Genomic DNA, 26,824 nt, shown 5'->3' on the forward strand with positions numbered 1-26,824 from the left:
TGGTCCTTGGACTTAGAAAATTCACTCAAATAATGTTTTCCGCACTTTTTTTTGTCATGCTTGCATATATTGATTTAATAATAGGTATATACTTTTATCATGACAAGTTACAGATCAAGTTCGAATTATGTTCCGTGTCTGATAATTTTGTGCGAGTTATGGTCCTTGGACTTAGAAAATTCACTCAAATAATCAGTTTTCCACACTTTTTTTCGTCATGTTTGAAGATATTGACTTGATATTTGTTATATAGTTTACACCATGCAAAGTTATTGATAAAGTTAGCAATTTGTTCCAGTACAATGAATTCTTAACCGGTAGGGGACTATGTATTGCCATGCAATACTCTCAGAATGCTTGTTTGGTTGTTTTTTTGTAACTCAACCTTCCTACTTTTAATCTTGATCTGTGTAATAACAAAGGTATATATAAAAACGCACAATACAAATTAGTACAGGAAAAGCACTTAACTCGAAACCTAATGAACAACAAAACCCGCTACACAATCAAAATGATAAACTATACCGTATCAAAAAATGCTTGCAGACACTGACATTTTTAGGAACATAATAAGTCTGAACATGCTAATATGAAATGCTATTTTACACGCTAATGTCGGCGGCTGTACTTTGTAGTATAGACTTCCCACAGTAATGTCATAAAAAGTACCGGATGTATTACAAAATCTACAATGGTCAGAATAAATTGATTAGAATTTCAAAGTAAAATTTCAAATTTTTAAAAACCTTTGCTATGAGAAAGTTATTTTATCATCTTTATATGTATAAAAAAGATGCACAAAAAGAGACAGCAAGCAAACGATACAAATGCAAAGACATTTATAGGTCAACATACGGTCTTCAACAAGAGACAAGTGTCAATGCAAGAACAGAACCCGAGTCTAGAAAAGTTGTGTATCTTAAATGATCTGCCGTTAGTGAAAAATCACGGAGATATAACAAAAGACTACAACACTAAATAATCCTACTTCAAAAGGATTTATCGAATTTTATTCAACCCCGAAATGCCAGGCACAATGATCGAACAATTGATATGTGGTCTACAACAATGGGGCAATTATCCAAGGATATATAAAATGTCTAGAGGTCAACACCTCGTAGTTATCAACAACAGACATGTGGCAAACTTAAACTCGCTTCCTGGCAAGTTCTTTATAAGTTAGATGAGAATAACATTCTACAACTTTATAAACAGTACAGGTAGATACAATATTGAGCATAAATGTGTACAAAATTTTGATATAGAAAAAAAATTAAAGGGAAAACATTGCTACGGAGAAGTATTTTCTAATTACTTCAAAGTCAAAATCACTTGCTTCTAAAAGGTTATGAAAAGTTGAACAGAGATTGTAAACAGTCCAAAATGACAAAGAACATAAAGATAGAGCAAAAACAACCACCGAAGAGGTAACTGAATCAGAACAGGACAGAAGAGCATGTGAGGGGGTTATGCTACATCGCAATCCTTTATTTGGCCTTTTTAATATTTTTTATTCGAGCGTCACTGATGAGTCTTTTGTAGACGAAACGAGCGTCTGGCGCAAATATAAGATTTCAATCCTGGTATCTATGATGATAAAATTGAGAAATTGAGTTTATTTACTTTTAATCTTGATCAGTGTAATAACAAAAGGTACATAAAAGAACGTAAACTAAAAATCAGTGCAAGAAAAGCACTTAACTCTAAAACCTAATAAATAACAAAACCCACAATACAAGCAAATAATAAGCAATATCGTAACAAGGAATGCTTGCAGTAACTGATTTTGTAAGGAAAGCAATATGTCCCAACACGCTTATATGAGATGCCATCTTACACGCTTATGTCTGCTGCTGTACTTCGTAGATACAATCATCATAGATACCAGGATAAAAGAAATGTGTACGCTAGACGCGCGTTTCGCCTACAAACGACTCCTCAGTAGTATAGACCTCACACAGTAATTTGCTAAAGACAGTCCATGATGACAAAATCTTGTGCATTGGTCAGAATAAAACAGCCCAGGATGACAAAATCTTGTGCATTGGTCAGAATAAAACAGCCCAGGATGACAAAATCTTGTGCATTGGTCAGAATAAATTTGATTAAAATTTTCAATGCAAAACTTCAAATTAAAAAAGCCTTTGTTATGAAAAACTTATGTTATCATCATTATATGTATAAAAAGAGATGCGAGATTAGCGCACCAAATGAGATAGCAATCCAACGCCACTAAAACAAAGATCTATAGAGGTCAACATACGGTCTTCAACAAACGTAATGATCTACCATAAGTGAAAAATCATCATGATATAACAAAAGTCTACCCATGAATAATATTGCTCCAAATTATAATTACCGAATTTTATTCAACCTAAAATGCCAGGCGCAATGATTGAACAAGAACCGTGTAGTTACAACCTTTGACTTTATTAAGCAAACAAATAATGAGTTAAACAACTTTTTAGCTATATGTGTTGAAGAGTAATATAACTAAATAAATTGAACTAGGGTGATGTATTTCCTGTGTTTGTCATTCTATTTTTGCAAAATGCAGTTATGCAAACGTCAAACACTAACAGAGCAATCAAAGGCAACTTAATTATATCAAATAAAACCAAATTAATATCTATAACTAGATTTATAATGAAACGCACACAAAACATGAGACGGCGGCTAGGTGTCCAGAGTCTTGTGTTATTATTATTATATAGAATGAAAACAATTTTAATAGAATGAAAATGAAAAAAAAATTATTTTCAAAGTTGTGAGGGAAATTAAGAATACCGGAAACGTCACTCCAAAACAACCACTAATCCGCTAGAAAATTCAGTTGAAAAGTTACAAACACATTGGAACACAGTGCCAGGATTGCGAACGTACCTTATGAATATTATTGAACAGCAGTGGCGTAGCTTTCATTGAGGCAATGATCGAGGCAATGATCGAGGCAATTGTTTCACTTTATTTTTTACCATAAAAAAAATCGAAGGAGGGAAAAAGAGAGATGCAATATGCAACTTGTTTTCTGTAATATAAGATATACGGCGAATACTAAGATTGTTAACGCCCGAGGGAAATATGACTTTTCGAGGGTGAACAAATCTTCATATCTCCCTAAGTCAAGGGAAATGAATGTATTATTCCACTGCCATTACTTTGTTTACTCTAAATAAATGAACATAAAACATTAATTCACATACATTTTTATTAACCGCTTGTTTTCATAACTAAACACGACATAATTTAAAACATTGATAAACAGTACTGATCAAAAGATAATTATCTATTATTTATGTATGGATTTTACGTCTGAAATAATTTTGAACACAATAGTGACTTTACTATCGCAATTTTAAAACGTTCAAAACGTTACTTACATAAACCGCGCGTAACGTCGCACAGGCAAGTCCCGATGTTCAGAGTGGAATATGATACTCAGAGGGGAATATGAAGTTTTGTTCAGTGTCACGTGGAATGGTCTCAACCAATCAAACATTAATTAAGCTATCAAATTTAACATACAATGGAATAATATCCTTTAACTTGACGTTTTCCTTTATAGATTATTTTCTTTCGTTGAATAATTCAAAAGTTCGGTGAAACTGCAATCGCATTTATGCCATAGAACTTGAAATAAAGGATACCACTTATACAGTTAGTTCTTCTTCACAAATTTGAGTTACATTTAGAAATTGTCAATCAGAGTATGCTGAGATCTAGATAAAAAAACAAAAAAGAGAATTCCAATTTACGAATTTCTATTGTCAACTTTCCATTTGTATGAAGCAACAGATTAGCATGCATGCATAAAGGGTATATATACCTGCCTGTTGGAATGCTATTCCAGACCTTGTGTGTCTTATCTTCTTATAAGGAAGCTGTTGAACTAAGGGTTTGTAAAGGAAAGTTGAAATTTTCATGCATTTCAACTGTTGAAGATATACCGACGGCACAAGAGTTTGGTAGAGGTTGTTGAATATTTGTGTTCAAATGAGTCAAGATCATGTGCAAATATATTTGTAGCTACAATCCCGTCCTCCTTTCATAGTTTATGGAACGTTGTACCAGATTCTTGCTATGAACAACACGATGTTTGTCACAAGTAGAACAGGAACTGCTTAACCTTCCGCTCCTCATGAATGCTCGGTTCTTGGTGAGGTTAATGTTGTTCAAGTTTTATCTTTCGTTGTGTAATGTACACTGCTTTCCGGGTGTTCAATTTTCTTTAACTTCAGTTAAAAGCTTTTAAATGATATTATTAAAAAAAAGGAACAAGTGCTGTCAAAGTTTCAAACAATAATGTTTTGTCTCTAAATCCTATTATCACGACTGTCTTATCAAAGAATTAATGAACACGCGGGTAATCCCATGTACAAAAATGTAACTTTTGATAAGGATGCAATCTTGGCTAACCACAAGTCTTTCATGGCCTCATTGAAATTTTCAACGAGCAACACATCTGAGGACTTACATTGTTTGTATTGGAAACCTAAATTTCAAAAAGCTCCGTACAATTAACGTGACATTGCTGACTCAGCTGCATAATCTACAAAGAAATTTTCCGTTATATCAAACAAAATTTGTCCACAGTGAAAGAGGGATTAAAGAAATACTGTGATACTGCTTACTCGTGTAGTGGCATTAACAATAAGTTGATTCGTAAGAACTCAAAAGAATTTCTGGAAAATTTCAAATCTCGAGCATTCTCTGAAATAAATTATATCAAAACCACCATACTACGTGAAAAATTGAAAAAAAAGTCTAAAAGAAATAATCCACAAAGCTTTTCTCCATACAAATGCTAGGCCTATCGTACGCTACAAATTTAGTGTTTTGGGATATAATTTTGCATATTTTGCTAAAAATGATCCCGAAAATAAGATATGCTACACTGAAAAACAAGTGATCAATATGTTGGAGTTTCTCATTGAAAATACTATTTGTTGAATTTGGAGGTCGAATGTTCCAGCAGATTGTCGGCATTCATATTGGAACCTACTGTACACATCTTCTGGCCGACCTTTTCTTATTTTCATATGAGTCGGAGTTCCATCAGACACATGTACAAACCAAGAAGATCAAATGGGACATCAACAAGCCGGTGGTCCTTAAATGCCTGCTTCGGCTGATTACCAACCCCATAGTGACGACCCTGTCTTGAACGACAGTATTACAAACAAAGGTCATTTGTTTTTCTTGCAAATGAGCTTTTCTTTTAGAACTTCTACGTAACGTAGCTTTATTCAGAAAGAAACTTTTATCTAAGGAATTGTTGTTTATATAAATATATATCTATACTGATTATCGTATATATTCTGATAATTGTAGAAAATTGAAACTTTGCTTCAAATCGATATGAACTTTACAAGGTAAGATTGAGAATGGAAATGGGGAATATGTCAAAAAGACAACAACCCGACCAAAGAGCAGAAAACAGCCGAAGGCCACCAATGGGTCTTCAACGCAGTGAGAAAATCCCGCACCCAGAGGCGGGCCTCAGCTGGCCCCTAAATAAAAATGTGTACTAGTTCAGTGAAATGGACGTCATACTAAACTCCAAAACATATAAATGAAATAAAAGTAAAAAACATACAAGACTAACAAAGGCCAGAGGCCAGTAGAACATATTAAAACTTATTTATTACAAAAGTTTGGAGCGTTAAATGTATACTCAGCACACAAATACACCAGTATACTATTAAATCATCTAGCGAATTTGTCCTTATAGTATTCTTGACGAGATGACATAATATTCATGTGATTTTGTGTAATTATGAATATTGATACCAAGTATATAATATTAATGGATGAGTTTAGACAATGCAATTGTGAAGCAATCAGCCAGCTAATGAGAATTGTTGGCGAAACTGCTATAAACTATTGTATTTAAGTTCAGGTTTTAAAGCAAGACACTGCGTATTGATGTCTATAACGATGATATATAATTACACAGTATTACCTTAACTTCTTTCCCTTAAATATATAGGCTTAAACAAAACAAATAATATATTCATATTGCCGATTATCTAGACAGCTAGAAAGAAGAAAGTGAAGGCATTCAAAATATTTTTCCCCAAATGAAATTATTCACGTGACTAATATGGAAAATTCATATGCATCGTTTATACAAATGTTTCCGGCTATTCTTTTTTTGGTTTTTATTTACTCATTTCCAACTTGCAAACTAAGTGACCGTTGTGTACGTTCTTCCAGTGAATTATTATAATTTTATGTATATTTTAAGTGATTTGATTTTCGTTATCCAACAGAGAAAGTGAAATTGGATTTTTCCCCTTCCCCCTACGCATGTAATGTTGTGTTCCTGTATCAAATCTGTATCGTTAATTACATATTGGGTTTAAGATTACATCTTGAAATTCGTGAAAGTTTGTTACTGTGCTTGTTTTGATCCGCAAGATACATAATTGTAGAGCCATGAAAGGCTGTCATACACGTTGGAGGTTTGGCTTCATACGACTCCTCACGTTATTTCCCTAAGAACATGTCTACACCAAGTCAAGAATAAGTAGGTCTATACAATTTGTCGAACCTTATAACATGTTACAGGCTTTCCCCTTTTCATAAATCTCACATATTTTTTAAATAAAAGTTTATTAAAGTCTAAAGGTTTTTCTTTGCAAATGGTAATACAAATATTGCATGGTTTATTTTTTTCTACAATTAACAAAAAATGTGATATTTATCAAATATGAAATTGGATACCATGATACAATGGGCCATTTTGACAATTCAATTTCCAATCTCACTTTACGTGCCTTGGATGAAAAAAATACGTAAAAACAATATTGTGATGTGCCTTCCCGTGATACAAAACCATTCATGAATTGGTATATTTAGCTAAAATCAGTGTCACTTAGCCATCTACTCAATTGCTTTTATATGAATGTAGTTCATCTTCAACTTTCTTCAATTTATTTTCAAGCTGAAAAGATAATAAGAGGGTAATTTATTTACAAATAATACGACTTAAAGTTTAAAGCACTGAAGTTATTTACTGTTTTAAGAGGCTGTGCCAATAAGCATGGGGCTTCACACTACATATATATGGAAAGTGCAAAATATGAAATACTGGATTATAACTTGTGGGCAGGTTAAAACTCTTGTATTCTACTATTGTTAGAATGTTAGTGTCTATCTCCGTATATTACGACATCATACTTTTTTCTACCTATCGATGATAGCATTTTTTTCTATTTCGTAGATTTTTTATGATCTTTTAAAGTGATAAATTTATGGATTGAAAGAGAAACCTTTTTGTGTTTGTGGCAAAAAGACATAACGAAACTCCAATAGTTTTGGATGTCTTAAATCAAAAACAATAGGAAGATGAGATAACTTCCGCAATAACTGGAGAAAATAGTCGAATTCGTTACGATATACCATTGACTCAGAAAATTACAGCTACATAAATATCTAAAGTGTGAAAATCAATTATGAAATATAATTTTACAAGAAACCGAATTGAATTACAATAAAAAAAATTACATTATTATGCATACCTGTGTTATTTGAATTTTCAATACTGTGGACTTATCAACAGGGGCATTCACTGTTTGTGCTCTCATATTAGCAACCATGATAGTTTCATCAGCAACAGAAATTTTTAGCACTGTGTAAACCTATAAAGAATGAATTCTTATAAATTTGCCGAAATAGGGGTTCAAACTCATTCAATGAAACATTTTTCAAGTCTTATTTTTGTCTTAATAATCAGAATTATTCAAAACAATATTATAATATGTTTTTTCTAATCATTGTGTCCTGTAGTAATCCAAATACGTATATACATTTATATTTATGTTCAATTATAGGGAAACGGTTTGTTTTAAATATTTAACAACGGTTTACATATCTGCAGATGATAAAGCTTCATTTCTTTATAGATGTGTTTTGTAATAAAGATATAAGATAAACTTCAAAGGCATGTCGACTTGATAATATATGAAACACATGTCACCTAACATCAACTCATTTGGATTTGTTTTTTGAGCATGAGAATAAAAAATGCCGATCAGTAAATTGTTTGAAAAATATGTTTATTCGCTTTTTATCGACCAGGGACATGTTTCTTTTATTTCACAACAAAGGTGGGAAGAAAGCTTTAGTATAGAAATTAGTGATAAAAAATGAAAAATATTTTTTCAATGGCTTTAAATTTACTATAGAAAGTATTCACTGGCTTTTAAATGTAATATAGAAAGTAAACTACAAGCTTTCCAATACAAAATTTTCATAGAATAGTCGTTCATAACAATATTTTTCAGAAACTAATTATTGTGCCAGTTGTAACGAGATAGAAACTATAGAGCATAAGTTTTTTGAATGCATGGAAATGAATCAAATTTGGAGAGAATTTTCTAATTGGTGGTATTTTTTCTTTGGAGTAATAACACTTTGAATAAATGTAATTTTTGGTGTTTTGAATTCTGGTAACTTAGTTTTAAATTATTGTCTTCTATAGGCAAGGTATTACATTAACTATGTAAAGATCACACAATTAGAACACTGCTAATATGGGAAATTATGGAATTTATTCATTTTATTTTGAATATGATTGTATGTTAAATGAATTCCAAAGTATTCTTAAGATAGTATCATATACTGTATTTTCACATCGAAGACTTGTAAATCCTTCTTAATTCTTAGACGCATAATAGCTAAGTCATATATTTTATTCACTTATTTCTTGTAACAATGTATGTATGCTCTGAAGTTTGAACACCAAAAAAAAAAAATAAAAAGTTTTAAAAAAGGTACCGATAATATAATGTGTTTGAAACTAAAAATCAACAAGTGAATTCACAGAATTAAAACAGAATTACAAAAACTACATTATTCAAGTATACCTTTGGAAATAAACATGCTGCTAACATCACTGTTGTTCCGAGTATTACGAACGTTGACGTCACTCCGTATTTAAAATCAATGTTTTTTTCTACCACAAAATTAATTGGCACACCAATGCCTGCTAATACTAACACCGTATAAATGGTCAGAGCAATTTCCTTGGCTTCATTCAATAAGTTCATTTTGATATTTCTGGTTTCAACGGCAATGAAAGCTCCGAATAACAACAGAAGCCCTTTCACTGCCATTATAACACCCATCCATGCATAGGATTTCGATGAACATGTTAGAATATACGGCTCAACAAATACATCTTGTCCCGTTCTCTACATTGGAAATAGAAAAAAAACATGAATTAAGTTACCAAAATACATGTCTTAATTTCTTATCTTTATTGTAAAGATTTGGTTTCAAAATCTGAACATGATTATCTTCTTCAAATAATTTCAACGACATAATAATTATATATCGCTCACAAATGCTGCCCATTAAGAGGTTAACGATTTTAACAATTGTCTCAAATCAAATTTTGAAGATTTTGTTGTCATTTTAATTTTCATTTATGCAGCCCGAGTTGAAAAAATACTTTTTGCCCTTTGCTGTTTTAGTAAGATTGAACATTTCAGATATAAAACGAGCAATCGGATTTTAGGAGTGCTTTTTTATTGAATTATACAAAATATGTCATTAATGATTGGCTTCACTTTGTAAAGTTAATGAAAACTAAACACCAAACATTGTAACATTGGTGAAAGGTAAACTCCCTAATCAAAAGTGGTAAAAAGTCATCAAAGAGACCGTATAATTTGATTCACCAGGGACGCGTTTCGTCTACATAATACTCATCAGTGGCGCTTTAATCAAAATAGTTTGAAGGCCATCTCAAATACGAACAAAAAAATTCTGAAAACTGTGCAAAATGCAACTAAGGCTATGTTTGCCTGGGGTAGAAAAACCTTAGTGTTTGTTTTTTTTTTGTCAGTAAATCAGTAACGAATGAATGAATGAATGAATACTTTTATTCTCATAAACAAAATGTTACAGAGAACATATACATATTAACAATATACAAATTTATTGTGCATGTGTGAATTACATATACATGTATAAATTAATACACATTAAAACGAACGACCTTATCTTGGTCGTTCTTAATAGATTTACACAGTTTTTCTAATATGATTACATTATTTGAAGAAAATAGTTGTTCAAACTTATAAATGTTAACATTTTCATGACAAAAAGGGGGAAGCAGATTTTTTCTAGCATTATTAAAGTAGCTACATGACATAATATAGTGGTATTCGTCACCGATTTCCATCGAGTCACAGAAAGGACACACGCTTTCGCTTCTTGGCAAATTGAACCATCTCCCGGTCTCGACTGGCAATCGGTGACTACCACATCTAAATTTACAAAGGATGTACATATAGTAAGGTGATAATTCTGAGATATATTTATCAAAACAGAAATGAGTTTTGAATAATCTATAGCACAATCCCTTAGGAGACTTGGGCAGTTTTGAATACCAAAATTGTATAAATTGATCCTTTAGTTTCTGTTCAACACATTTCGAAATCCACATTGACGAAAAACCCGTTTGGTTCTGCCAAATATTTGACATACCACAATCATCTTAAATATTCTTTATAAATTTTAACCACAAAGATTCATAACCGTTATCTGTGTAGTAAACATGTAACAATTTATATAACAATGAGGAAAATTTTGTTTCATTTCCTATAACCAGTCTACACCAAAAATTTATCATACATATCTTGACTCATGAAAGATTTCAAGATTATAATTTGGTACCCCAGGCGTGCGTTTCGTCTACATAGGAATATAGAATGTTTCCTCTTATTGGTGTTTTAATGTCAAAAAGGACTTTTAAGAAAGACGTGTACATAAATTATACATATATTTTACATAGGAACCTGAGTGCACATACGTCTTACGCTTGTTTTGTGAAAATGCCATCTCCTTGTGACCTTATTCATTAATATTGCCAACCACTTATCGGTAACTGTATCAAGTTTCTTTTCAACATGCAAACAATAGCTTTTGTTCTCATTTAGAATTGTGTACATTTATCGGAAGACACTTATATTGATGATTTATTTTTTCATTTTTGTCCTAATATATGGTTTTAAATTTACCTCTGTGTCAAGAAATGTCTTTTCGTAAACTTGTGGATCAACAGCAATCCATATAGTCATAGTTATAAAATCTATCAACACCAGAACACTAACACCACATATCAAATGCCAATCTTTAATAGTCTGAAATAGAAAACTCGGAGCGTTTGTTATTCTGTATTTCAGCGGGAGTGGAAAATTAAAGTGACTGCACACTTAAAGAGGTATAGTCTATTTTCTTCATTTTTTATTCCCACAAAAGGTCAAAATCAGTTCGTGACTGGAGCTAACTCGATTTTGAACACAATAGTGTTTTAATAATATACTTCGTATTAGGGTAGACTTCATACAGGTGCTTCTTGAGTAGAAAAAATGTAGCTAAAATTATCTTTTAACACGTTCCACAAAAGAAATGTCATCTCGAGGAATACTTCAAAGGTATCCGAACGAACGAACATGAAATAAAGAATATACAACAAATACAACAAGGCCTACTTCATATCTTAACTTCTTGCATTCATGTACTGTTTATGTCGTTACTGTATGGAGTCGTCTATAGACATATTATATTGTCTTTGATACAGTATAATATTGTTTACTATTTTGTTTCCTCTTGTGACTTGTCTGCTATTATATCGTTGTGTTAGAGTGACGTCTTTTAACATTATGTTCTTTTATCCACGTTTTGTTATTCTTCATTTCACGATACTCAGGGGAGGATACAAATCTAAAAATACTAGTTTCACATCACCACATATCCATATGCCCGTACCAAGTCAGGAATCTTGTGACTGTCTTGTGTTTTTTGTTATTTGGAAAATATGATATTGACGGCAAATGTTTGATAGTTTTTGTTTAAAATATTCACATTTGTTTTTTAACTCGAAACAGTAAAGACATGTGTACGTTACTTTAATTAATGCCATTTTGTCCTAGGTTAAAGTTGTCTTTTTGACAATGATACATCTTTTCTCATTTATAATGTGTCATAGATCAAACTTATTCGTTAGGTGTATATTTATTTGTTTTTGCGAATATGTCTTTTAGATCGAGTTAAGCCATTTCAATTGATATTTTATTATGTGTCTTTTTATGTTGTAATGTTTCATATAAAGCATGAAAGCACCGGGAAAAGAGATTCGTTTGATCGAACTCAGATGTTATTAAATGACTTCAAAACATTAACCTGTTTTGATGTTTTATCTTGGGTCAGTATTCGATATATTCGCCAATCTTTTGCCACAACTGTTCCAATCGTAGCTGTAAATCCAACAACAAACAACCATGTATTCATCTACAGCATAAAAGAATACAATTGGTATATGTTATAGAGTTAAAGAATACAATTAGTATATGTTATAGAGTTAAAGAATACAATTAGTATATGTTATAGAATTAACGAAGAAAATGAGTATCTTTAATATGAATAATACAAACAAATATGCGTTCAATTGTAACACAAGAAAAGGTGAATCACTCCTAGCAATGACACCACGGCATTTGGAAAATCTAAACCGATTGATAAAAAGAAAATGAAAAGAAAGCAATGATATAGACAGAAATTACTAAGCAGCTAAGATTTATAAACCATGTTTAATAAAATATTTTGCAGTCTTTGTATAAGTCTTGAATACATCGCAGCTAACAGAACATGATACGATTATCTTTCTTTAAATTTCTCCGCTGTCTGCATATATTTTTGCTATTCCTTCGCGGACTTCCTTCAAACATCTTCCCATGTCAGAGAAAATGCTTTCGTCAAAGACCATCAAAATATTACCACTAAATACTTAATTTTGTTGAAACCTTGTTTCAGTATAGAGTTTGGCTAAATTTGACAAAATAAATAGGCCAAGAATTTGTAAGAAAAAAATCTTGTTTCACATTACATTTTAACTTAGAATGTATAGCAACTAATGCCACATTCTGGAAAGTTTTACGGATAACTCATGATTTGGATGACCGTTATTGAAAAGCTGTGTCATATGTAATGACGGATATGATCAATAATCTGACCTCTTTCCTCGTTCACGACATCACAGATTGCGACTTATTCCTGGATATATACTTGTCGTGAACAATGTGGGAGAGCCGAAAGTACTTAACTTGGTTTTTTAAGGTGTATTATTGTTGCTTTGGTTTGCCATTTTTGTTATACTTTTTGTATTTGTGTAAACTTCTCATATTCGTATATAACCTTTCCTCCCGCTTATGGTTTATGGTTAGAACAAATTCAAAGGTACTGACAGTTTGTGTATTTTATAATTTCTTCCTAGTAAAAGTGAAATAAAGAGGGGAAGCCAAACAAAAGACTGATCATTTTCAGGTAAATGAATTATTCAAAAAAGTTTGAATTAATTTTTTGATGTAGAAAGGTATGACATCATGTTCATGGCATTTTGTTTATGCTTTATTGTTGTTTTTATACGGTCTCGTTTAAGTTTACCCACTATATCTTTATATTCATATTTACAATGCAAGACAACGCGAGAACGTCTGTGTCCTCCGTAGCTGTTGTCAGATCATCTGTTATCATTCCATTTAATATCACACCAGTGTATAGTATAAAGCTTCCTCCGCAGATAATGAAATTCAAGTTAGGACTGGAAAGCTTTATTATTCTGAAAGTAAGCATGATGGAACTAGGTTTGAGAATTACAATCTGTTTATAAGAAAAAAATCGTAAGATATTTTTGATATTTTTTTTGTTGTTGATTTTATTCTTTGCAAAGATCGTGATAAATAAATGCGGACGATTGGATAATAATTTACAGCTTTTTTGTGTTTGTATCAAAATATGCTCTTCTCGTTCTGTTTTTATAATCCTTTTGCTGCTCCATCATGTAAATATCAAATATCATTTTGTCTGATAATTCAGTTATTGTAATGAATGTCGTTACTGTCATAAAGTTAAGCCAATTCATCATTTCTTCGGCTTTATAATGGTAATTTGATTGAATATCAAATGAAATTAATGCAAAAAAAAGTAATTAGTGAAACTTGTAGTTTTATATATATATATTGATTCTAAAATCTTAAAGTTGACATCCGGTGTACAGAATACAGTTTATAACAGCAAAAAAGTGTCGTATGCTCGGAATCTGAATTGGAAAGTTTCCCCGATCATGAACTCTTCATATCAGGTATACTATGAGCATGATGAGTATTCTCCATATCAAATCGTTCACCTTTACTCCAGGATTATCATAACACAAAAACACTCTTACTTTTTTCGCTAATGAACTGATCATTTAATAAATGCTCACGAAAAATGAGCATCGAAAATCGAACATCCCACCTTTTCCACAGGATTATCATAATCCAAAATTTAAAATCAACTAAATCTTTCATAGAAAAAATTGAAATGATATTAACCAATACTTGTCGAGTCTTTTATTATACTATTCTGACAAGAGTACTTGCTTTCGATGTTTGAATCGTATATTCATTATAAATATAAAGATGACAAAGAGATCACCAATAACGGCTAGTGTAGAAAGTACATAGAATAAAGGTTGATTTAACTTCTTCCATTTCGTATTGACCAGTGGTCCATCAGATGGAGGGCCTGTAAAATATAATATTGTATCATAGATTTAAGGCAACTTGATTAAGTCTGATATGATTATTTATTCTTAAATTTCTTTATAATAAGAAAATTGTTCAAAAATAAATAGATAAACAAGTACAAATCAATTGATTAAAAACAAAAAATGATTCTACTGTTGATCCAAACTGAACAATATCGCTTGAGTTCATGAATGTTATAGAACACCTGACTCTCTATATGTCAATTGGTAATCAATTAAAAACCATTACATTTCATCATTAAATCTTTGCCTCATATTTCGGACATAGAACTGTATTTACTTTAGTGTTTTCATTGTTTGTAGCGTCTTTTCAGCAAAGTTTCATTGTGCTGTTTTATCTTTTCAACAATGTTTCATAGTGCTGTTTTATCTTTTCAACAATGTTTCATAGTGCTGTTTTATCTTTTCAACAATGTTTCATAGTGCTGTTTTATCTTTTCAACAATGTGTTCATTGGTTATTTTATCTTTTCAACAATGTTTTCATTGGTTGTAGCGTCTTTTCATCAATGTTTCTCTGTGCTGTTTTATCTTTTCAACAATGTGTTCATTGTTTGTTTTATCTTTTCAACTATGTTCTCATTGGTTATTTTATCTTTTCAACAATGTGTTCATTGGTTGTTTTATCTTTTCAACAATGTGTTCATTGGTTGTTTTATCTTTTCAACAATGTGTTCATTGGTTGTTTTATCTTTTCAACAATGTGTTCATTGGTTATTTTATCTTTTCAACTATGTTCTCATTGGTTATTTTATCTTTTCAACAATGTGTTCATTGGTTGTTTTATCTTTTCAACAATGTGTTCATTGGTTGTTTTATCTTTTCAACAATGTGTTCATTGGTTGTTTTATCTTTTCAACAATGTGTTCATTGGTTATTTTATCTTTTCAACAATGTGTTCATTGGTTATTTCATCTTTTCAACAATGTGTTCATTGGTTGTTTTATCTTTTCAACAATGTGTTCATTGGTTGTTTGATCTTTTCAACAAACTAGTAGTGTTTCTCTTTTATTCGTTAGAGGACCTTACTTATTTAACATAACCTTCATATCTAATTTTCGTATACAAATGTTGTCGGATCGCAGTTTCATTGACGTTCACCTTATCGTGACTATTGTTTCATGGTTTGTTTGAAATATGTCAGTATTAATGTACATATTTCTGGTACGATGATATAATTTCATACTTATTTTTTACAATTAATGATATGGTCACAAGATAACGTAATTAAAACGCTGATATTAACCTTCTTTAATTTATCGGAGAGTTCTTTGATCATCGAAACTATGTTAAGAATGCAAATTCCATATTATCTATGAACTATGTTTTTTTTTGTCGTTTTTCTCCTTTATGCCACGATATTGTCTGTCCTTTTAATTGATTATGTTTTACTTGTGATCTTGGTACCTTATTACTTTCTATGTAATACATTTACATGTTGAAACTAAGCGGACTTCAAAACACTATTTGTTCCTATGATAAATGCAAATTCTTTGAAGGATTAATATTGTGGAAACGATTCAATAGGTTATCTTCCTTCTAAACGCAGTCTACAAGGGTTTTTTTTTCAATACAGTTTATTAAAGGCGAAGTATAATTCAAAAATAATTCAGTTGCAATTTCTATGTCAAGCGTTATATTGTACCCTGGACTGAATGATTCAATAAATGAATCATCGGCGGGCAAGCAATGACAGTCTTTTCAGGAGGCTTCCACACTTTTATATAATTTATAGGAAAACATAGTATTCAATTATATATTGCTCATCATATTCTAACGCATATGTCGCGACTATTACCAAATCCGACGCTATTTGCCGGTTTTATATTCGTAATCGTATCATCTAATGGCTGAATACCCGGCATCAACAGTTAATATCAAAAGAAGAAATTGTTGTATCATGTTCATCATCCCGTATCCTTTTTTTGCTACCTAGTTCCCCTTTAAATATGAAAATACCTCCACTTTCTGTCTTCCAAGTAAAAGCACTACTTGTTTCCTGTAACTCTCCTGTACTGTCGTCATACCTCATAACAGTCACCGTAGAGCTATCTATCAAAAGTATCAATTTGTTTATTAAAATATTGTTTTCAAATATTTACATATTAATTTTAATTAAATTACTAAGAGGCTAGTACTTAGAAAATTTAAATTTTCTGTAAATTTCTTAACAATGTTACACAAGATACTGCAGAATGAATTCTTTGATAACAACGTTTTGTTTACTTCAGCCTCTAAATTCGATTTAAATTGAAATTATTGTATTGCCAATTTCTTGATGCAATGATTTTGAAAAACACGCATGTATTAGTCTATGGCATCTTTTTTTTATTTACTGATCCCGTCATGAATTATTGTGATTAGGTTTTCGGTATTTTAATTCTTATAACTTCAATACAGTTCCTTCCAGGCATAATTATTATTTTTTTCGGGTATTAGGGGATTGTGCCAAAAATAATGACTGACCAAAACGAAACTTACCAAAAACTGTGGTGATCTCAGGTAATGAAGAAGGGTTCATGACACCCGTCATGTTACTCATGGAAGGTACGAATTCGGTGATGTCACAATCGAGGAAAAGGGGACGGGGTTGTGGCTATGACAATTGAAACATATCTCGTAATGGCCTCCGTAACAGTTTCATAAGGATGACTTCAACTCTTTACTACTAGAAACCCATAGTTGGATGGTATCATATTTATTGTAAGCATCAAAACTTTATCAAGTAAATCATGAAAAGAAACGCAAGCTCTGAATATTGTATCAACTGGGATATATGTACTTAATTATCCGGGTATGCAAGAATATTGCTACTTAGAAATGGAAAGTTCACAATGGGTTAGCTGAGTTCATTCCTTTTGTTGTAAAGTTTTGTTCTCAATTGAAATTCATTGTCAATTTATAGATATAAGTGAAGATAGATAAGAGGCAGACTTAACTCTATCAGGGAGACCCTGTATTTCAAGTTCGATAGGAAAGCTGAGTTCAACATAGTTACCATATATGAATAGTTTACTGAAAGGACAACATCGGAACGTGAAGTTAAATGATAATGATAGCTTCTTCTGAATATTCATTAGAAGCTCCTGTATGAATTACGCCTCATCTGAATAAAGGAACAAGTCGGCAAGAAGAGGAGCACAGTTGGTTCCCATAGAAATATGAACTAGTGTAAAGAGTAGAGAATTCAATGTTTTTGCAAGTAGCTTGCGACAAATAAATAAGTGAAATTTACATTCATAAAGAAATCACATTTTTGTAGTTAATATCTTCACAGTAAAACAATATTTGTTTGGTTAACATTATAAAGGTTGTGATCGGCAGGACTTTGTACATTCTTATCCTTGAATTTTTTTATTCTTTGAAGAATTGGAATAATTCTATAAAGTTACGGAAGTCCTGATTATTTTGCCAATTGTTAAGTATAACACAGGAATATCATCAACACAATCGTGAAACCAAAGTTGAAGGTCTGGGTCTTCTTTTCCTCTACTGAATACCCCAATGCCAGTAGCGTTATATCGCTGGATACACAAAATGCCACACTAAACCTCTTTTTAAATTATTATCATGTATTTTCAAGCAATCAAACCGAAACTTCAGAGCTAATGTGAAATTACCTACTCTAGGGGCGGTGTGAGTCCGATTTTGAAACTTAAAAAAATCCAAAGATCTATTAAAGTACATACAATCCAAGTCCTTCCACTTTTTCAAAAGTATAAAAAATTATGTAAAGTTTTATTTTTGGAGTGTTATTGGTCTGTTAGTAGTTTTTCTTCAACGTATGATTTGTATAATCCTTTGGTATCTTCTCCCTTTTTATTAGTAAACAGTCATTGCATTTTATAACGTAAGTTTGTTAAGAAAAAAAGGTTAAAAGGAAAGAGCATGTCCAATATAAAATTATACAATGTACCTTGTAACTGATGAATACTGGTACTTCCAATTCTCATTCCATTATTATCGAACTTAATGTCGCCCTGAAAATATTTTTATAAAAACGAACATTAATTTTTATTTTCAAAACCATCATTGGGGTATATTTTAATTACATAATATGCTTTTTATATGTCTATCTTTATTTGAAAACCCTTGCTACTACAATGAACCATCTAAACATTATTTTAAGTCTGTAAAATGATACTGCATACAAACATTAATTTCTTATAGACATTCCTTGCAATGCATTAGATTACCATTTTTATCGTAGCGGTCAATCCAGTAAAAGTTAATTACTTGTGGAATTTAATGGACCTAATTCTTTAACGACCAAACTTTTTTTTCTAAATGCTTAAATATTCATCGAACAGAAAATTAACATCGCAATTCATTTCAGTTAGACGGTATTGATGATGTAATCTTCTATGTTCCAAATTATATCTTAAACTCTGGATTGATTTTTGATTTTTGGTGTTTTGACGCCACTTTCAAGCACCGCTTTTGGGCTATTTCGTGGGTCAGTTTTTATTGGTGGAGGAAGCCGGAGTGCCCGGAGAAAACCACCGACTTTCGATAGGAAAACTGACAATCCTAGTCAGTTAAGATTGGAGTCGAGTGCACCCGCACGAGCGTGGTTCGAACTCACAACCTCAGTGTTGACTGGCTAGTGATTACAGTAGTAACTACTTAGACCACTCGGCCACCGAGGCCCCCTTAAACCCTGGATATGCATGTTGGGATATTTGGAGCTGAGACACTTTCACATTTGTGGTATGATTATCATTTCAGCATGTGTAGTGCAATTCATTTTAGATAGGTGATAACAGTGACATTTCTTTATTTTCAAAGACGTAGGTTCGCTTAGGGTTATTATTATGAAAGAAGATTGCCGCCATGATTCTCTACGTTATTATTTTTAAGTTTTCTAAATCCGTGATTCATTTTCCAGTTCTCGTGCTACTTATATCTTAATGTCAGACATTCATATGTTAATGCATATAATGAATTGGTTTAAACAATAGTGTATTCAATAAATCAAATCATACTATACATATATAAGATAACAAACTATGAACAATGGGATCCAGAAAACAAGCAACATTGCTAATTTTAATCTGTCTCCAAAAGAAATGATGATCCACAACATGATGAAAACATGGAGCATGCTCTGTCAGTTTGAATAAAGTAAAAATAATAAATACAATCTAAGATTGATTATATTGTAGTTTGAGAAAAAAAATGGATGAAATAAACTAAATGAAATGCATGAAAAACATATAAATGAAGCTTTCATACGATGGTGTAAACATTATACTTTTCAATATATATTTCTATACCAATACAAATAGAGCACACTATTTTCTTCATCAGTTAAAACAATTTGAACCAAAAAGCAAAAAATTACATCAATGCGCTGCGGAAAAATAAGTAAGAAGTTTTTAAGCACTTGGCGTATGTGAGTATCATAAGGACAGGTTAATAAAAAAAATGAGAGCTTGTTTCAATAGTACCACAACGACAATTTTACTAATCCACTAAATTCCGTAAAAAATAAATGGGAGTTAAAAGCAATAGAGCTATTCGCAAACGTGCATGGAGAATTTGTCCAATGCAGTTTCCAATATCATAATATGTAGGAATCTTTTCATTTTTTTTTACAAATATGAATGAGAGAATTCCATTGTCTTAAATCAACAGGTATCTTATTCCATAATTTCACTTTTACTGGGAATAAATATTCAGAGTAAAAGCGAGTTCTTGTACTGATTGCCAAGATATTTTAACTTTGCATTGTAATATGGTTATGTCTACTTCCTATACTAAACCTGTAGTTGAATTAGTGATTTAAGTTCTTTCTTTTGTACGTTTAACATTTCTATGGGTCTTCTTCTACTATTCTGAGGTTTAGATTGTAATTCAACATGTATATTATGATTCGTGCATAAATTTAGAATAAACTTTAAGTCTCGAGCGTAGCTAAAAAATAGATTTATACTTTTTATTGTATCCCATATAAAATGGTTGATTGGACGCTAAATATTTTACAACTATTATTTTTATTATTATTATTATTTCAGAGCTAAGTTAGATCGTCATTGGAACTAAATATTCTTACAGGAAATGTAACCTTGAATTGACAATTAAAAGTTGGTCGAATATAATAGATATACTTACAGTGACACCTGTAATATTAGTCGTGTCAACACTGTGGAAGATTATGTCAGCTATGTCAGAGCTGTCATATGTGAAATCTTCCAAAGATTTTGATATGTTAAGTAATGCTTGCGATGCCTTGTCCAAGGCAAATGCGACTACCCAGACACTGTCATACCCATAAGGTCCATACTCTAGTGCAGCATAGTTTCCATTCTGTGTCAGATTAGTATAATGTTCCGTAAACTCTCCTGCAGTCTAAAATTGAAAATGAATTTATAGATTAATTCAAATTTTGGGTAATAATTTGTATAATTGAATTTTTAGTGCTCAGTTATTTATTGCAAACTCAACAAAAACAACCATTAGGTGTCTTGTCGAGAATATTTTGGTATTTCACTCAGCCGATTTCAATTCCTACTGTTTGGACCTGACAGCGTCGATTCTTCAGAAACGATTTTCCTAGCACCATGACAAGCACTTGACAAAAACAGCTTCTCAAATTAAATCTTCATATTCTGCAACCACTTTTCCACATTTGGCAGCAAAACAATTTGAACACAATAAAAAAAAGATGTAAAACTAAATATCGTCGATACAATGCATATAAATCATTGTAGTGATTCATATAGGTACCCCCACTATATTGTAATAACCTTTTTCCTATGGATATTTTATTTGCTGATGTCTACATTTTTGGTTTACTCGTCCTTTTCATTTGAAGTTTGTGAAGGCTTTGGTATTAATTCTATTAGCACAGATAAGCAACATACAATTAATACTAGCCTTTTCCATAGATAAAATATTCGCCTGAAAGCTCAGATCTGATCATGGTGTATTCTCTAGAAGATTATAATGATTTTTATTTTGTTTTCCTAATAATACTCAAAAGAACACTATCCGGCAATGTCTTTTATATTGTGTCGATTGGTATATGTTCTAACACACTTTAAAACAACTAAAGACGGGAAAAAAGGTTTTTGCTTTTAACCGTCATAGAGAGAGATTTTCTATATTTTTTATTATAAAGGGTTTAAGACGTGGTCTCTGTCACATTGTTGGTTAACTTAACTTTGAGACATCTGTTTGTGCATCGACATCTGTAAATGAAGAAACTTCAAATCCTAAAGAACCAGTTGCTGCATTTTCTATATCGGCCTGATCACAAGTAGTGTCGTTCACTTTCCACCAATCTGTTGAATACCAACCAGGAAACATCCACGTAAAAATACCACTTGTCATGTCAAGTTTGTGTGCCTGAAGCGAAAATTAATCGTAATTGTAGAAATTTTGTGGTTTAAGACAATTGAAGAGTACTTATTAGCCCAACCAAATGTACACCTTTTATGTAAAATGTGGAGCAAATATAAAAAAAACAGTCGCATTGCAACACCCGCTATCCAGAATAAACATATTAAGGTCACTGATCGGTCAAAGAAGACGTCCAAATATTTGAAACCAACACCACAATTTCAATAGCAAAAAGATTGAAAAGGCGACAACAATGACAAAACTGGTGTAAAAAAGAAATAAAGGGTAACGGGCAATAAACATAAGACAAAGAAGGACAAACATCTTAATGGCCAAAAGAAAATAAGAGGTCAAGACACACAGTTGTCCAGAAATATGTGCAAAGAAAATCAAAGATTAACGGTCTTTCCATTAAACTTTAAATTGTTTAAGTCCGCCATTCAGCGAACCAGTGGACCGAATTTGTTTAATGGCAAAAGCACATTAAAATGATCAAAAATAATGCTAACATCCATTTGCCCCTTTTCTACATTTGTTTAAATTGTAAAGATCCCTCCTCTTCAACAGTTACTGAATATGACAATGTAATTCTATGGAACTCCAGATTCAGTCGCTTTCCAGTTCTGGTGGAGATTTTAAAATAGATTAAAGAATTCTAGCCAAATTTCAAATAAGAATTTATGGACAAATATAACAATGATTAGATTGGAAATAGGTCTCTATGCTGAAAATTTACTCATTTAAATATTTTTTAGATTTTTGGTTTTTTTATGCAGTGCAGATTGTCGTTTTAACAGCAGGGAATTAACACAATAACTTGCATGTCGGGGATTTTGTCCTCATAAACAAATTAAATCCTGCCATACATTTATGTGCAGTGGTTGTCTTTCTTTACATTCTCTTATAGGTTTGATATATGTGGTATAGTGGAAATTTATCAGCATCTTGTCTATTCTTGGGAAAATTTAGAGCTTGCCATATGCTTTACACAATTATTAATTGTTCAAGATTATAGGTTGTCCTCTATTGAAGTAAATGTCGTTTTGGGTTGTGCCTTTGTGAAGTTTTTCCACTCACGTATGACCGGTAACTTTTTCTCATCTGGTCATACTATGCGACCACTCAGAATTCAATGGATATTAAAGACCCTATGATAATATACTTACATAAAATATCTGGCAAATTATGAATTATATATTATTCATATGTTTTATACCATTAAGGAAGAACTTAGCTTTAAGAATTTAATTAATAAAGTTATGTTCCTGATTAAGATTAAACAAAAGAACGATAAAAAAATCCATATTTTTACAAACAAATATCAGCCATGACAGACATTTGTTGATTGTGACTGCGGATTAAAACCTTCTGTTCATGACAATTTCTAATAAAGACATCATACATTCTATTTATATCTTTTACTGTATTTAAAGTAATTAAACTGAAATTACAAATAGTAATAAACAGCTGAACCAGAAAAGCATAATAGTCTGTCCTCAAATAGTTAAAGATATATTACGTGCATGTTATTCATTGAACAGAACAGTTTGTAAACATTTCATAAGGATTCGTTAAAGTGTACTTGAGGTATTGGGAAACATTCGAAACATTGCCTAGTCCAATAGCTCTGACATTACAATTCTGATATCGTGAAAAGGGAAAGGGCATTACTGTCGTTATTTGTGACATTGTCAACAATTTAAAGTGATCCGGTGAAAGCACAATTGCATTATCACCAGTTATATGAAGAATTATAAATAAGAAGATGTGGTATGAGTGCCAATGAGACAACTCTCCATCCAAGTCACAATGTATAAAAAAGTTAACAATTATAGGTCAAAGTACGGCCTTCAACACGGAGCCTTGGCTCATACCGAACAGCAAGCTATAAAGGGCCCCAAAAATGACTAGTGAAAACAATTCAAACAGGAAAACCAACGGTCTAATCTATATAAAAAACGAGAAACGAGAAACACCTATGAACCACACCAACAAACGACAACCACTGAACAACAGGCTCCTGACTTAGGACAGGCGCATAAAAATACAGCGTGTTTAAACGTTTTAACAGGCGCCAACCTTCACCCTAACCTGAGACAGTTGTGTAACATTACAACATAAAAAGACACACTATAACATATCAATTGAAATGGCTTAACTGACCAAAAATACATTTAAACAAAAAAAAGTAAACATACACGGAACGAATAAGTTTGATCTATGACTGATCAGGAAGTGACTGCCTTGCCGTCTGAACATCGCTTATACGGTACTACTCAACATTATTAAGTTTCTGATCAAATATCAAATCATCCATGAAACAGAAGTTTAAGGAATTATGTAACGAAAAATTACCTACTCAGTGGGTATAATAAAGATTGAAGTATCAACAAAGAAGAAGTGGCTGCCAGATATGAAAATCGCTTGCACGGTTTATTCCATCGTTATTTATTCCCAGAACAAAGCATATCTTAATGCACAAGCTGAGTACTGAAAACTACGAACGGACAACGAATTATATCACCCATTTCGTTTATGAATATTGTTGGTTAAATATTTTTCAAATCATTGATTGTTTCCAGCAAATTGCAAGAATTTATTTTCGCTAAATGACATCATGCTACTGTTATTCTAAGTCGTTAATTCAATATAATATTATATTTTTATTCTATTAATTTTTTAAGTCTATTTGTTCTTTCATTATTTGAATTTATATTGAAAAATCTACTGGAAGTATAATTTCAGGGTATTTTTTCTCGTTAACACATTATTTATTATATGCTGAAGGAAATTCAGCGTAATAGAAGATATCAAACGTAAGGGCATTTCTTGAAATCGAATTTAGAATTACTTACCATAGCTTATTCTGATGAGTTCACATCAAATAGAAATTAACACCTATCGTCCTAAAAAATATTATTGGATAAAGAGGATACTTTTATTAAAGAGGGTCGAATACATAAGAAATGTATTTCTACATCAGTGGATTAATATTCAAGTGAGGACCTTGTTAAGGTACAATTAAGATCTCGTCTGTAACATGACGACGACCGTTGAACATCAGTGTATCCTATCGAGCTTAGTTTTGGAAAACTATCAAAATATCGATTTGTATCCTTCATGTTTGACAGGATTAAAAATAATAGTTAAAGCCTTTAAAAACGTAATTATCTTTAGAAGAGGGACGAAAGATACCAGAGGGACAGTCAAACTCATAGATCGAAAACAAACTGACAATGCCATGGCCAAAAATAAAAAGACAAACAGACAAATAATAGTACAGATGACACAACATAGAAAACTAAAGACTAAGCAACACGAACCCCACCAAAAACTGGGGGTGATCTCAGGTGCTCCGGAAGGGTAAGCAAATCCTGCTCCACATGTTAAGCGTAACTATTTAAAAAGCTTTGAACCATTATTGTTTGATCTATACTATATTTTTGGTCCTTCAAAACTGATCAATATCAAAAAATTACTTTTATCAGTATGACACGCCATTTAAAACCTTTATTACCGAACATTTTCCTAACTGTATAAACTGTGAAAATACAGTAAAAGTCAGCAAGGGGTCAATGAAAGATTCAAAAGGACAGAAAAAACGCAATAGCCAAAAGAAAAAGGGAAAAGACAAACAGTCCACGTGAAACCACTTAGAAAAACAAACTAATCCCATTTAAACCTGGGGTAACACTCAGGTGATCCGGAAGGATATAAGTATTTCCTACTCAACTCGTGACACTCGTCGTGTTGTTTCTGTTAAAATCCGGTGATACATCATGATAAAAAAAAGCAAATTGGAGAATGCTGTACCCGAATTTTTTACATTTTTACCTATTATGGCTGTTTGTTTTGCTCACACAATTATGTCAATATAATGGATTCATTGCGACTGTCATACAAGTAGGAGGTTTAGCTAGCTATAAAACTTTGTTTAATCCACCATAAGGAAATGCCTGTACCAAGAATATGACAGTCGTTTTCCATTCGTTTGATGTGTTTGAGCTTTTAATTTTGCTATTTGATAAAGGACTTTTCCGTTTTGAATTTTCCTTGGAGTTCGGTATTTTTGTTACTTTACTTTTTTTTAACCGTTAGAAATAACAAAATTTTATTTACCAGTGATTTAGATTTTGAGGACAAAGAATTCACTTTTTGAAAATAAGCAGATTTTGCATAATTGTTAATATGAAAAATATCTATACAACAACGATGTGAAACTCGTCGTATGTCTTTCATCAATGAGCAAGTTCAATGCTGTATAATAAGCTATAAAAGGCCCAGGGAACAAGACCGTTACCGATAGCTAACTAAATTAATCTAAATTATGCACTGTAAGACATTTGATGTTGGTTTCCATGCGAAAGACAATTACATAAATTATGCTATTGCATAACATCAACAGATACGCTTGAGACCAAACATTTGGAAACTCAAAACTTAAAAATGTTTGAAAGCATTAAACCCAAAGGGTCTAGACAGAATATTTAAAACTGTCCTGCCGAGGGTCTGCTTTATCAGTGGAAGTCGAAACCTAATACCATATTCATACGAATGCTAGATTCAAGTCGAATATTATATAATTCGATGTATATGTTGATTAATCATATCGGAATTGAATCCAGTTTGCGTTTACATGCGTTTCTGTAATGTGTAATTGTTATTCTAGATTAAATTCCGAGTGAAATTAATATATAGATATAAGAAGATGTGGTATGAGTGCCAATGAGACAACTCTCCATCCAAGTCACAATTTGTAAAAGTAAACCATTATAGGTCAAAGTACTTCAACATGGAGCCTTGGCTCACACCGAACAGAAAGCTATAAAGGGCCCAAAAATGACTAGTGTAAAACCATTCAAACAGGAAAACCAACGGTCTA

At 31.8% G+C, this 26,824-nt stretch overlaps 1 protein-coding gene across 1 annotated transcript in view; it reads right to left on the bottom strand.

Moving 5' to 3' along the window:
- Positions 1-6,824: 6,824 nt before the first annotated feature.
- Positions 6,825-26,824, bottom strand: part of LOC127702862 (gamma-aminobutyric acid type B receptor subunit 1-like) — a 57,671-nt gene continuing 37,671 nt past the window's right edge. The window contains exons 6-17 of the mRNA XM_052207165.1: positions 21,764-21,948; positions 21,465-21,501; positions 20,713-20,949; positions 18,515-18,578; positions 16,558-16,650; positions 14,433-14,577; positions 13,483-13,630; positions 12,196-12,303; positions 11,031-11,153; positions 8,871-9,197; positions 7,524-7,643; positions 6,825-6,946 (exon numbers count right to left, since the gene is read on the bottom strand). Of these exons, the coding sequence (XP_052063125.1) occupies positions 6,890-6,946; positions 7,524-7,643; positions 8,871-9,197; positions 11,031-11,153; positions 12,196-12,303; positions 13,483-13,630; positions 14,433-14,577; positions 16,558-16,650; positions 18,515-18,578; positions 20,713-20,949; positions 21,465-21,501; positions 21,764-21,948 (1,644 nt within the window). The 3' untranslated portion in view covers positions 6,825-6,889. The remainder of the gene's footprint in view (positions 6,947-7,523; positions 7,644-8,870; positions 9,198-11,030; positions 11,154-12,195; positions 12,304-13,482; positions 13,631-14,432; positions 14,578-16,557; positions 16,651-18,514; positions 18,579-20,712; positions 20,950-21,464; positions 21,502-21,763; positions 21,949-26,824) is intronic.

Source organism: Mytilus californianus, unplaced genomic scaffold, assembly GCF_021869535.1.
Source record: "Mytilus californianus isolate M0D057914Y unplaced genomic scaffold, xbMytCali1.0.p SCAF_5, whole genome shotgun sequence".
Classification (NCBI taxonomy): domain Eukaryota; kingdom Metazoa; phylum Mollusca; class Bivalvia; order Mytilida; family Mytilidae; genus Mytilus; species Mytilus californianus.